Below are 12,523 nucleotides of genomic sequence, written 5' to 3'. Positions count from 1 at the left end.
GTGTAGGAGCCAAAATTACCGAAAACAAAAAATTTTACATTTCAGATTATACTTGGATGTGTTTTGTAGATTGCCTATATTTTAATAGTTTTTGAATGAAGTTTCATTCAATGAAAAAATATCATTTTAATGAAGGCTTGTTCATTTCAGAAATTTGAAAAAGCTGTCGTTTTAAATAAAGAGGCCAACGCAGATTTTTTTCGAGGTTTTTCTCGCCGCGACTCCCTTTGTAATTGACTCTAAAAATCGAGGTCCAAAAAAGTTGGTTAGACATGGTTACAATTTTTTTTGTATAAAATAAAGATCCCGAAATATGAAGTGTTAACGCTTCTAGCACGACACAGCAGAGAAAGTTAAAAAATGTAATGGGCGAAAACCGTTAAGAGAATTAATTTTATTTGCTTACTTAAAAAAATCTTATCCCACCCTTTAGCACCACCTCGGAAGGAAAACAAATTTGTAAAATATTTGTTATGGCCTTATCATTGCACAGAAGAGTATTTGGGCTAAAATGAGTCAAATTATGAGAAAAAGATGGGTCATATAATTCCGTTCAAACATGTATAAAGACGTTTTTTTAACATTTTTAAGGCTGGTGCGGTCCTGGTGCTGAGCGAGGTCCACTGGCTGGGTGCTGGCGAACACAGGACATCATCTGGGCAAGTCTTGCTTTAATCTGGCATACGAGGTGAAAGAAAAGTTGGATTCCTACTGAGTCCAGGGGCACGTGCGGTCCTAATGAAATGGGAACCGATAAAAATAATAATCGTTGTCAGATTTAAAACACGGATTAGAAACCTTACTGCAATCCAGTGCTAAGCGCCGACAGATGCTGCCGACATGCAGAAGAGAGAGAGAGAGAGAGAGAGAGAGAGAGAGAGAGAGAGAGAGCGAGAGAGAAAGAGAGAGAGAGAGAGAGAGAGTTTCTACAGTCAGTTGAATAGGGTGGTTGCGAAAAATCCCGAAGGGGGACATACAAATCCGCTTGGGAGATCTCAACGCGAAGATTGGCTCAAACAACGCGTACCTTAAACATGTCATGGGACGCTATGGCCAAGGAGAGATGAGCAAAAACGGAGTCCTGTGGTGACAACAATGTAGTTATTGGTGGATCGCTCTTTTCCCATAAACCAGCACATAAAGAGATGTGGGCTGAACACAAAACCAAATCGACCATATCTGCATCAGCCGAAAATGGCAAAGGATCCTTCTTGATGTACGAGACAAACGCAGCGTTGAGACGTTATCGCTGAGATACGTTTACGCATCGCACGTGTCCAACGACGGGAGGAGAAAGTTGGGCGCCGTTACGACGTCCACCGATTAGAGAATTCTGAGGTGAAACGGATCTTTATCGAACAACGAGCGGAGAGAGGCGAAAGCCGCCATTGAGCGAGCGCGAACCAAATCGGCTAAGACCCATGAACGATACGCTGAACTGGAGAGGACTGTTAAAGGAACTTGTAGGCGGGACAAGAGAGCCTGGACTAACTCCGTAGCCGAACAAGGGGAAACTGCCGACGCCAATGGCGATATCCGTTTGTTGTACGATATTTCTTGCTGGCAGTAGTTGGTCAGCTACTGACTGACCGAACAAAACAGCTTAAGCGATGGACTGAACATTTTGAACAACTCTTCCGAGTTTTCAACAAACCTAGCAGCGTATGACGCCAACAGTTCGCCGAACTATTCGCGTCAACTCGGAGGCGCCATCGCTGGATGAAATTTAAGAACCCATCGAGAGTATGAAAACCAATAGAGCACCAGAGATAGACTGTATTTCAGCCGAAATGCTCAAAGCTGACCCATCTTTGTCAGTCCAGATGATGCATCAGCTTTTCAGCAATATATGGGAAACCGCAACTTTTCCGGTGGACTAGATGCAGGGCATATTAGTCAAAGTCCCTAAGAAAGGAGACCTAACTGAATGCGGTAAGTGGCGTGGCATACCGTTGCTCTGTAATTACTTTTAAAGCACTCTGTAAGATAATCAACCGGATCCAGGAGAAGATCGACGCTACTCTCTGGCGGCAGCAAGCTGGATTTCGTGCTGGCCGATCATGTATAGACCATCACAACGCTCCGCATTATATTGGAGCAGATCTACGAATTCCAGGACTCTCTTCTGCAGGTGTTCGTTGACTTCGAAAAGGCGTTCGACTGACTCAACCACGAAAACATCTAAGGCGCACTTAGGCGTAGAGGAGTTCCAGATAAGCTAGTCCATTTCATCGAGGCTCAGTACGAGGCGTTCTCGTGCAAGGTTTTGCATGACGGCGTCTTGTCCGACCCGATAAGGGTTACTGTCGGCGTGAGACAGAACTGCATTTTATCACCGCTTCTGTTTCTCATCGTTGTAGATGAGATATTAGTTGGAACAATTGACAGTAGACCAAATCGAGGATTGCTTCTAACGATGGAGTAGCTAAATGACCTCGATGTGGCCGACGACATTGTGTTGCTCGCACAACGCCGAAGCGATATTTAGAACAAGTTAGATGACCTCTCCGAGAGCTCCCAGGCAACAGGTCTAACAGTCAATGTAGCAAAAACTGTAGTGAACACTGACTATCCCACCAACTTCACAGTAGCGGGATAAAAAGTTGAGCAGGTAGACGCCTTTCAATATCTTGGTAGCCAGACAACGCCCAATGGTGGTACCAAGATTGACATAGCCACACGGATCAGGAAGGCTATAGGGGCCTTTGCAGGTCTGCGAAACATTTGGTGCTCAAACCAGATCCCACTAAGTACGAAACCCCGAATTTTCAATTCAAACTTTAAATCCGTACTATTGTATACCTGCGGAACGTGGTGCGTCTCAGCGGAGACAACGCAAAAACTGCAGGTATTTAATAATCGGTGCCTGCGATATATCATTCGTGCCTGGTGGCAGGACAACTAATTACCCCATGAGGAACTCCATTGTCGATGTCTTCAACCAACCGAATTTAATCCACGTTCTACACCTTGATACGATTGCGACTCACAGTGAAATCTTCTATCCAGGTTCTTCTAAAGGAATAAGAAACCATTATAATAGCGTTGTCTTCTCACGCCTCAAAGATTTTTCGCATTAAGTTATCCCATGATAACCTGACGTGATATAAAAAGATTTAGATCAAATACGGTGGACCCCGTTCGTTTGAACGATTTCTCATGCAAACTAACGAAGTTAGTTTTTAATTTGAACAACTGGTAACCCTTAATATTAATATTTTTTGAAACGGTAGTTCTTTTAGAATTGACGAAGGGACGGTAGAAGATAGTAATGAAATTTAGAGTCAAGGAGAAAGGGTGGACAGGTGAGAGGAGGGGAGGGGGGGGGGCATTAGTAGCTACCTTCAACAAGTAGTCGTTGTGACTCCTACCTTTTGTTTTGTAGGAGTCACAACGACTACTTGTTAAGCGTAGCTACTAATAACCCCCCCCCCTCCCCTCCTCTCACCTTTCTGCTCTTTCTCCGTCACTCTAAATTTCATTTCTTTCTTCTACCGTCCCTTCGTCAATTGTAAAAGAACTACCGTTTAAAAAAATGTTGCCATGTTCCAAGAGGTTAACGTGGATTGCACTGAGACCGTCACGTCAAATTTTAAATGGTATTTGGGTGGCTCTCGCACAAAAAAAAGGTCTAGCGATATTAACTAGACATGGTGTTCTTGTGTTTATAAAAGATCGCTTTCACCGTGACGCTATCATTCAATGTATGAATCTTACGAACCAGGTAAATTAAAATCTTAGCTTTGTTAAGGGGGGGCCCTACTCTACAAGACCGAAAAATAATAGTTTTCGTGAATTTTTTTTCAGATGCTCGAATTATAGTTAAGTGTTGGTTATTTTGCTTATTGGTTAGGGTATATTTGAAGATATGTTTTGTATTTTTTGGATACCAGAATAGTGATTATTATGCTGGTGGCAGGTGGGCGCGTGAATGCCCTGTAGAAAATAGTTCCTTGCTGGCGGTACGTGCCGGGAACCTACGGAGTAACGTAGAATAGATTTCAAGGATGATTTTGAAGCTTCATGTCAATACCTAAATTGTTACGTAGCGGTTTTCGAAAACTCGAAAAATTACCAAAATGGCGGCAATTTTTCCGAGAGAAAGGTGTTTTTTCGTCAAAAATCGCCAATTAGAGCTCATAAAAAATTGAAAAATTGAGATATCAAAAAACGGCTACGTAACAATTTAGATAATTCATTTTTACATGCTGAAAAAAAATTTCAGCCGAATCGGTTCACTAGATTCTGAGATACACGTACCGCCAGCTAAAGAAACATGGTTTCGGGGAAAACGCGTTCAAAGTTTCGTACAGCCACGTAGCCAGAAGGAGGGGCCGGGCCCAATTTTGATTTTAACTGTTTTATATGCGTTTTTTTGCGTTTAGAACTACAATATATTAAATGTATTATATTTATAAGCAGTAAGATATGCATATAATGTATTAGGAGCCAAGATAAGGCTCCTGCCCCCCACCTCTGGCTACGTGGCTGCGTACAGCAATTGACTTTGCTTGAGGAGACTCCACAATATTTGCCGTAAGTTTTCAACGAGATTAGATAGAAAAAAATCCTTTTGGCATAACATTTCTGAAGGTATAAGCGTCTCGAAAATGCAAAAAAACTAAAACTTGATTTTTCCGGCTTTCCAGAGTAGGTTCCCCCCTTAACTGAAAGCTCTAATTTAAATATTTTGATTTGGGTTTAGGTTAGCAAGGACGTTCATTAACTCTTATTAATGTTTATGGTTTGAATCTTAATTCATCTCCGTTTTAAAATCCGTCCATCAAAGTTTTTCATCGTCCGAACTAAAAATCACAACAATGTTTACGAAGCTAACGCGCATGTATTTGTGTAGGACGGCATGACAGCTGAACTAGAAGCTCATGAAATAGCCAAGGCCATTTTTACTGAGTCCAAAATAGAATGGGCAACCGACTCCTTCGAACCGTTCAAAGCACTTGGTACTGATGGGATATTGCCAGTAATGCTGCAGAAGAGCAAGCAGTTAACTATCCCATTATTGAAAGAAATTTTTAGGGCCAGTTTTATATTAAATCATGTACCAACCGTTTGGAGACAAACAAGGGTAATATTCATACCGAAAGCTGGAAAGCGTGATAAAACACTCCCGAAAGCGTTTAGGCCAATCAGTCTGACTTCCATATTCTTAAAAACTATGGAGAAAATTGTCGACAATTACATTAAAGCAATATATTTAGAGAAAGCTCCATTGAGTAAATTTCAGTTCGCTTTTCAGAGCAATAAATCTACAGTAGATGCATTAAACATGTTAGCTGGCAAGCTCGAGAATTCTATAGACACAAAAGAAATCTCACTGGTAGCCTTCCTTGATATAGAGGGAGCATTTGACAACGCTTCTCATAGATCAATGCAAGAAGCTATGAGTAAACATGGGATTGACATCTACACAACAAAATGGATAAAGGCAATGCTAGTAAATCGTGAGATTACTTCCTCGCTTGGGAATGCAACTCAATCGATGAAAACAACAAAAGGCTGTCCTCAAGGTGGAGTTCTTTCTCCTCTATTGTGGTCACTAGTTGTAGACGATTTACTGAAACCATTAACCGAAAAAGGCTTTGAGGTAGTGGGATTCGCTGATGACATTGCGATTCTCGTGAGAGGTAAATACGACGATGTCATTTCAAATCGAATGCCATCAGCATTAAATCACACACTGACATGGTGTAAAAAAGAGGGGCTAAAAGACAATTATAGTTCCGTTCACCCGTAAGAGGAAATATACTATTCAGAAACTCTTGCTGGATGGAATCGAAATACAATTATCCAATGAAGTGAAATATTTAGGTGTCACTAGATAAAAAGCTCACGTAGAACAAGGTATAAATAAAGCAACATGTGCTATCTGGTTGTGCAATAAAGCAATCGGCAAAACTTGGGGGCTTAGATCTAGTATGGTCCACTGGGTTTACTTAACAATAGTGAAGCCGAGGATAACTTATGCCTCGCTTATTTAGAAGCAAAGAAAACAGCATTGCGATTATACCGCAACAAATCCTTGCTGGAGGGAAACTTAACAGGACATCTTTCGATCTTGAAGGAAGTCCGTATAAATGAAATAACTACCGGAATAGAAGACTGGACGAGCACGACGCCAAACTTCGAAATTCCTTATAAAATCATCTTGCCCGAGCGCTCAACCTGGGAACACGGTGGCCCTCCTGTGCGTCCAGGCTCAGTAATTTTCTATACCGATGGCTCAAAAATGGACCGGTGTACTGGAGCCGGTATTACTGGACCAGGAATAAACAGATCAATAGCTATGGGTCACTGGCCGACAGTGTTCCAAGCGGAAATATATGCGATTTTAGAGTGCTCATACATCTGTCTACGTAATATAGGTATATAGGCAATATAGGTATGCAAATATCTGCATTTTCTCAGATAGTCAGGCAGCATTGAACGCTCTAATTTCACCCACATGTCGTTCCAAATTAGTATGGGAATGTGCCCGTTCTCTTCGACAGCTGGCTGAAATGAACCAAATAAATTTGTACTGGGTTCCAGGACACTGCGGGGTAGAAGGAAACGAGAAAGCTGACATATTAGCAAGACAAGGTTCATCCACTAACTTTATTGGTCCAGAACCATTTTGCGGGGTATCATCAAGTGCCCTGAAAATGGAATTCAAACAGTGGGAAAACATTACTATAAAAGAAAACTGGCTTGCCGCAACTGGACTGCGGCAGTCGAAGATGTTTATTATACTTAGTGGTAAGAAAAGCCTGGAGCTGCTTAGCTTAAATAAAAAAAGAACTAAGCATAATGACAGGTTTGCTTACAGGACACTGCCCGAGTAAATACCATCTCACGAAGATGGGCATTCTCAGTGAAGATTCATGCCGCTTTTGCGGATACGACACTGAAACATCAGCACATCTACTGTGCGAGTGTGGTGCGTTAATACAACGTAGATTAAGAGTCCTCGGTAAAGGAACATTGGAGCCTCTGAATATTTGGACTGAAAGTTCCAACAAGGTAATCAACTTCATAAGAAGTGCTGTGCCTAATTGGGACAACTGTGCTTGCTGAGTACTGACAACTGCTCGGATTACTGGTGGTATGTCAGGCAGTGCACATAGATTAAGGATGGAGCATACCACAATAGATCTAAATGCTGGTCGCAGTGGTCTAGTCTCCTATAAACAAAAAAAAGGACGGCATGACAAATGTTATTCATTCTACAAAATTTCTGCAGGTCAGGCAAGTTTTCCTGGCTGTAGAATAACGACAATGCCTTGCGTAAGTTATTTTCATTTATGGATGACGGAAATTCAAACGATTAGTCGACACTGTCTTCTTCGTCGCACGAAAAAACGTAGGAAATTTGGCTGGTAGGACTTCTCTAATGATAAAAAGCATTTAAGTAGATCTCAGCTCACTTTGATTGATCGCATGTGATAGACAACAAACTAAAATATTAGGGAACAACTAGTTTTGCATTGTGTGTCATAAAAATGCTGATATTTTTAATAATTTGTGCAGGATAGGACAGGAATAGGCAATTACGACGATGTAGCAACATACCCTATTTTTTGATTTCAGTAATACATACCGTACATTATCCTTTTTTCAACTTCTTATAAGAAATTAAACAAACATCGAAAAATCTATGAAAAGCTTCTATGCGCGATATTAAAGCAGCGCGACAGTCAACCGATTCGAAGAGCTTTCGTTCGAAAAAGCTTCTACCACCCTGCTGCTGTTGGTTGGATGGGTGGCACATACAGCCGATGAGCGTGGGATGTAAACAACATTCGAACAGCGTGCTGTCTAGCCAGAGATAGGTACATTTTCTCAAGCACACAAGCATCCAGCAGCATTCACAGAGGTGTTCGGGTGTCAAGTCAACCTGCAGGCGTAAAATGTTAACATTTTGGTGATTTCCGAACAGCAAATAGGATAAAAAGCTTCTGAACTGTCTGAACAAAGGTAAATCTGCTGTTTACAGTTGAACAATATAACGTTTGAAGCTGATTTATTGCTAAATTTACACTCTGGTGTTTGTTCTCGATTGGTCCAGCGAAATCTCTAGTGAGGAGAAAAAGTGACAGATTGCGATGTTATCACGCATAACACGCTATTAATAGGCATTACCAGACAGGTAAAGGATATCCGCTGGATAGCAACATATATCCAGCGTAACATACGTAGCAGACGTCTGCAACAATGGACTTCAAATGTCCACTCTGTGATATGCCGATTCCAACGCTGGAGAAACTAAAACAGCACATCAAAAACACACACAGCGCGTACTTTTGCGACACATACCTTTTCCCGTCGGAAATGCTCTTTCCCGGTATTTCCTCCAGTGTTGCGCCAAACAATGTGGATGGAGTGATCACCCATGAACCGGTAGGTGACCATAATTTGAGCTTTATGGTTTTATTTTTTTTAAACCGAAACTTGCAAACCGTAGATTTCGACACCGGAAGTGGCCATCGAACAGATCGAGGAACCATGCTGTGTTTGCTGCGAGTATGGTGGCCCCGAAGGTGAAGGAGATGAGTGCGGTTTGTGTGATTGCAATTGCGAAGACGACACTGGAGCCGAGTGTGACGACTGCTTGGTGATGTAAGTGCTATCTAGCCTATTGAGCATTTTGTGGCTTCCCAGGACACAGTAGAACTGTATGCGCTGCCTGACAATTCCATACACGTTGTGTGATCAACATTTTTCTTATCATTTTTGAAAGTGCCTATACTTCTGCAGACATCATTCGTCATGGTAATGAAATTATATACACGCAAAGATCTGAAAGTTAATTTTTTATATACAAAACAGTTCAAAAGTATCGAACAGCAATCAGATTCTTCCAACTACTTTCACAATAACAGCAGAACCGCAACAACCTGTTTTCATACCAAAAATGTCCGTTTGGAAACCGTTCATTTTATAAAAAGGCAATTACAGCGGTAATCCCCATCGATGTATGTTAGTTGTTAGATAATCACGCAAAGGATTCGGTCCCACCGTAGTAATACTCTGAAATTCCTTTGTTGAAGGTGAATGATTTTATCCGGTACTAATAGTGTGATAATCATAGACTGTAGAGCGAACTTGAGCTGATAAGTAATTTTTTTAAACAAACTCGGAACCGATTCTAGACTGTAAAGTTGTTAGTAGTAAACGTTGTTAAACTGTTACCATGCTTGGACGGTAAAACTAAAAAAAAAAACATTATCCACCCTGTTGCGAACGTCCAAACCGATGCCGCTGGAAAATTAGAGAGATCTAATGTATACGAAAATATTTAACAAGAGTAGCAACAGACTTAACCAACTGTGTAGGTGAATGTGACTGTGTAAAAAAGTGTTACGGTTAATTGGAGAGGCGCACCTCACAGCAGGGAAGCAAAAAATTAGACTACAGGGAATGAGAGCTATTGAATGTGCCATAAAAATGATTCGAAAGGTTCCTCAAAAGAAGCTGGTACTTAACTGATAGTTCAAATCAAATTTTAGCCAAAGTATTTAAGTGGAACGCTGAAATATGTAACTAATGACATGGTAATATAATTAGAAAGTTTTGAAAAAACGGTGGAAGTTGTGATGCATCGAAAGTAGTGTTTAACGTCATTATTTGTTGCTAAATGTTTCGAAAATCAGATTTCTTTTTCGTTCATCTTGCTTATTCGTATCACTATAATTCCTCATATTTATTTATGCTTTTTTCATAAAAATACTAAATAATTTGTTGTTATCAGTAACGCAGCATAGTGTAACAAAAATCCCCACTTTTTTTTTAAACTCTGTTTGCTATGCAACAAAAATATAAAATGTCTGCTCCAAACACAACACCCTTATCACAACTCTCCACTTGTCATTGTTTCCAGTTACTTTTTCCTCATACATTGGCGATAATACCGTCATACTGAATCTATTCTTATTCGTAGAATTGTACCGTAGGCGTGTTATTAACATTTGGAGCCGGTTGTCTTTTTACTACAACAAAATCTTGCCCTTAAACCAAGTCTGAAATAACTCATTGTATTTACTTTTTTGTTAATAAAAATATATTCACTGCATTCTTTCTGATTATAAAAATTCAATAACGGAACAGAAAAGGCATACTCATGTTTGGTTAAAACACGAAATAAAAACTGATTAAAAGAATTATTTGTATTTGTTTACAATTTCATACTATTTGAATTTTTAAAGTAAGTTCAACAACCGACAGATGGCTTCAAGTTGTTAACTGTAAACTAGTTTCTAAAGGACGGAAAACAAAACAAAAGAAACCTAAAATTATGAAGTCGGCTGGAATCGAATATCAATATGATTAGAGCTTAACGAAAAAAGAATGTAACAAATAACTAGGATTGCGGAATTTAAGCAGAAGAAATGACCAGGTTGTGAAAGACTGGAAGAAAATGGCCAATGCGATATTCAATTACATAATTATTTCGCGATAGGAAAAAAAAATCTGTCGATTGTCTCAAACAGTAAGATATCTACAAGCAAGCAATGTACAAAACATTTGGTTTGAAGGTAATTTCAATTCTAAAGCGTTAAATGATTTACGATTTACATTAAAAGTTATGTATGAACCACTTGTAAGGTAGAATATAATCTACAATCTATCTGAATTGAGCTATGGTTAATTTTTTTGTATTTACGCTGCTTTTTAATTGGTTAACGAAAGTTTCAATTTTTAATAGTAAAGTTGATAAACCTGTAGTAGCGCAAATTGAATAAAATAATGCAATACTCAATTCAGACAGACTGTAGATTACACTCAACTCTACAAATATTTCGTGCATGATCTTTACAGATTTTACTTCTATAAGGCAACAAAGTCGAATGAGCATAAGTGAGCGTAGCTGATCGCATCAACCGCGGTTGAAACCAGTTTTAAACATTAATTATAATTGTTTCTAATTCAACATGGTGGTCTGAGAAAAATACGTTTTCTCAATGTTTTCACTCTTGAATGTAAAATTTCTATCTACATTGAAAGCGTTTCTCATCTAGAGTGTGTCTGTGTTCTATGTTAGGAGCGGTGCAAGACAATGTCGGATTCAATGTCGGGCGGCTGAATTAAGAAATGTGTTATCGCGAATGCTTAAACTAAGATAACAGAACCATCACGAGGTTCGGTCCCGTAGCTTTTGTTGGGTTAAATGGTTGTACCTTCTACGAACAATTAAGTAATGCAAACGAGATTGCTTCTTGTGATGCTTTTTTACGTGGCAATAGTGAAAATTGACGATGTGATCAGTGACGCTAGTCTGACCGTCAAGGACCTTCTGTGCTGTGGGATTGACTGATTTAAGAATTGCTATGTCAAGTTGGGCTGCAAGAAATTGCAGAAAGTATCGCTTGACAACTGCACCTAAGTGTTTACCCCATCAGACTTGTTTCGAGTGACATTCACCATTCATCTGTAAGTCTGAGCAAGCTTCGTCTTCCTTTATACCTCTTTGTGCCGCGCGTTAAGGATGTTGTAATAATGCTAAGAATGTGCTATGTGCACCTTCCAGGGCTTGTGACTGCGTGAATGCATCTGAAGCATCTCAAAAGAAACCATCAATTCGCGGGTTGTCTAATTACCAAATGTTTAGCCGAGCAGAACATGATCGTTTGTAGCACCTTCTTCCTGCACAGATTCCTACACAAGTACACCTGGAGGTCTCCAAATCAGACAGAATCATACATGGACTACGTTTTGAGAGACTCTCTGACTTCTCATTCTCAGACATTATCCCCCCAAGTGCCCCCAAAGTGACATTAGTGCCCAAGACTCTCTGTTGTAAACAATATTCGGTAGTAACGCCAGCCTCGGTTAAATCTCACGTGGCTGAAGCAGGTAGACGTCACGCAAACTACGCGGACTCACTCGAAGCTGTGCTGCCGGAAGAGGACATGCTGGACGTAGTCCCTCTCGGAGACTGTTACCATCACAACATTTATTGGCAGTGTAGCGTAGAGCTCCACTGGGCGTGTGGCACGGAATCAGCGGAACGATTGGTTTGACGATGAATATAGGAGGGTAATGGATGAGCAGAACGCTGCGCGGGCAAGCAAATATGCGGTGCTAAACATCAGAAAGTGGAAGGACACAAACAGAAGAAGATGCAGTAAAATCAAATCATCGGGGAGAAAAAGTGCTATCTGAAAAAGATGGAATATGCAGAGTTGGAGCGGCTGCATCGTTCTCAGGAAACGCGAAAGCGAAACTGAACGAAGGAAAGGCAGTATTTTGACGGACGATCGTAAGGTGACCGAAAGGTGGAAGCAGCACCGAAGGACCCGTAGGAGTGGAAAGATAGGTTATCTGCCCGATCTACAAAAAGGGCGACAAGTTGGATCACCGTTCTCAATGTTGTCTATAAAGTGCTGCCCCAAATCATTTTCCGCCGTCTATCACCAATTGCGAACAGATTTGTGGGAACTCATCAAGCCGGCTTCGTCGATGGATGGTCTACAACGGATCATATTTACACTGCGGTGGATCCTCCCAAAGGGCCGGGAGTGAAAAG

The 12,523-nt window shown here is 40.6% G+C and overlaps 1 protein-coding gene across 1 annotated transcript; it reads left to right on the top strand.

Moving 5' to 3' along the window:
* The first annotated feature begins 8,211 nt into the window (after nt 1–8,211).
* Nucleotides 8,212–8,620, top strand: LOC128738438 (uncharacterized). The gene is made up of 2 exons (XM_053833564.1): nt 8,212–8,397; nt 8,462–8,620. Exons 1-2 carry the CDS (start codon nt 8,212–8,214, stop codon nt 8,618–8,620), a joined length of 345 nt encoding a protein of 114 aa, XP_053689539.1.
* Nucleotides 8,621–12,523: the final 3,903 nt, after the last annotated feature.

Source organism: Sabethes cyaneus, chromosome 2, assembly GCF_943734655.1.
Source record: "Sabethes cyaneus chromosome 2, idSabCyanKW18_F2, whole genome shotgun sequence".
NCBI lineage: Eukaryota > Metazoa > Arthropoda > Insecta > Diptera > Culicidae > Sabethes > Sabethes cyaneus.
Note: the sequence above shows the minus strand (reverse complement) of the source record. Positions and strands in the feature narration are given on the sequence as shown.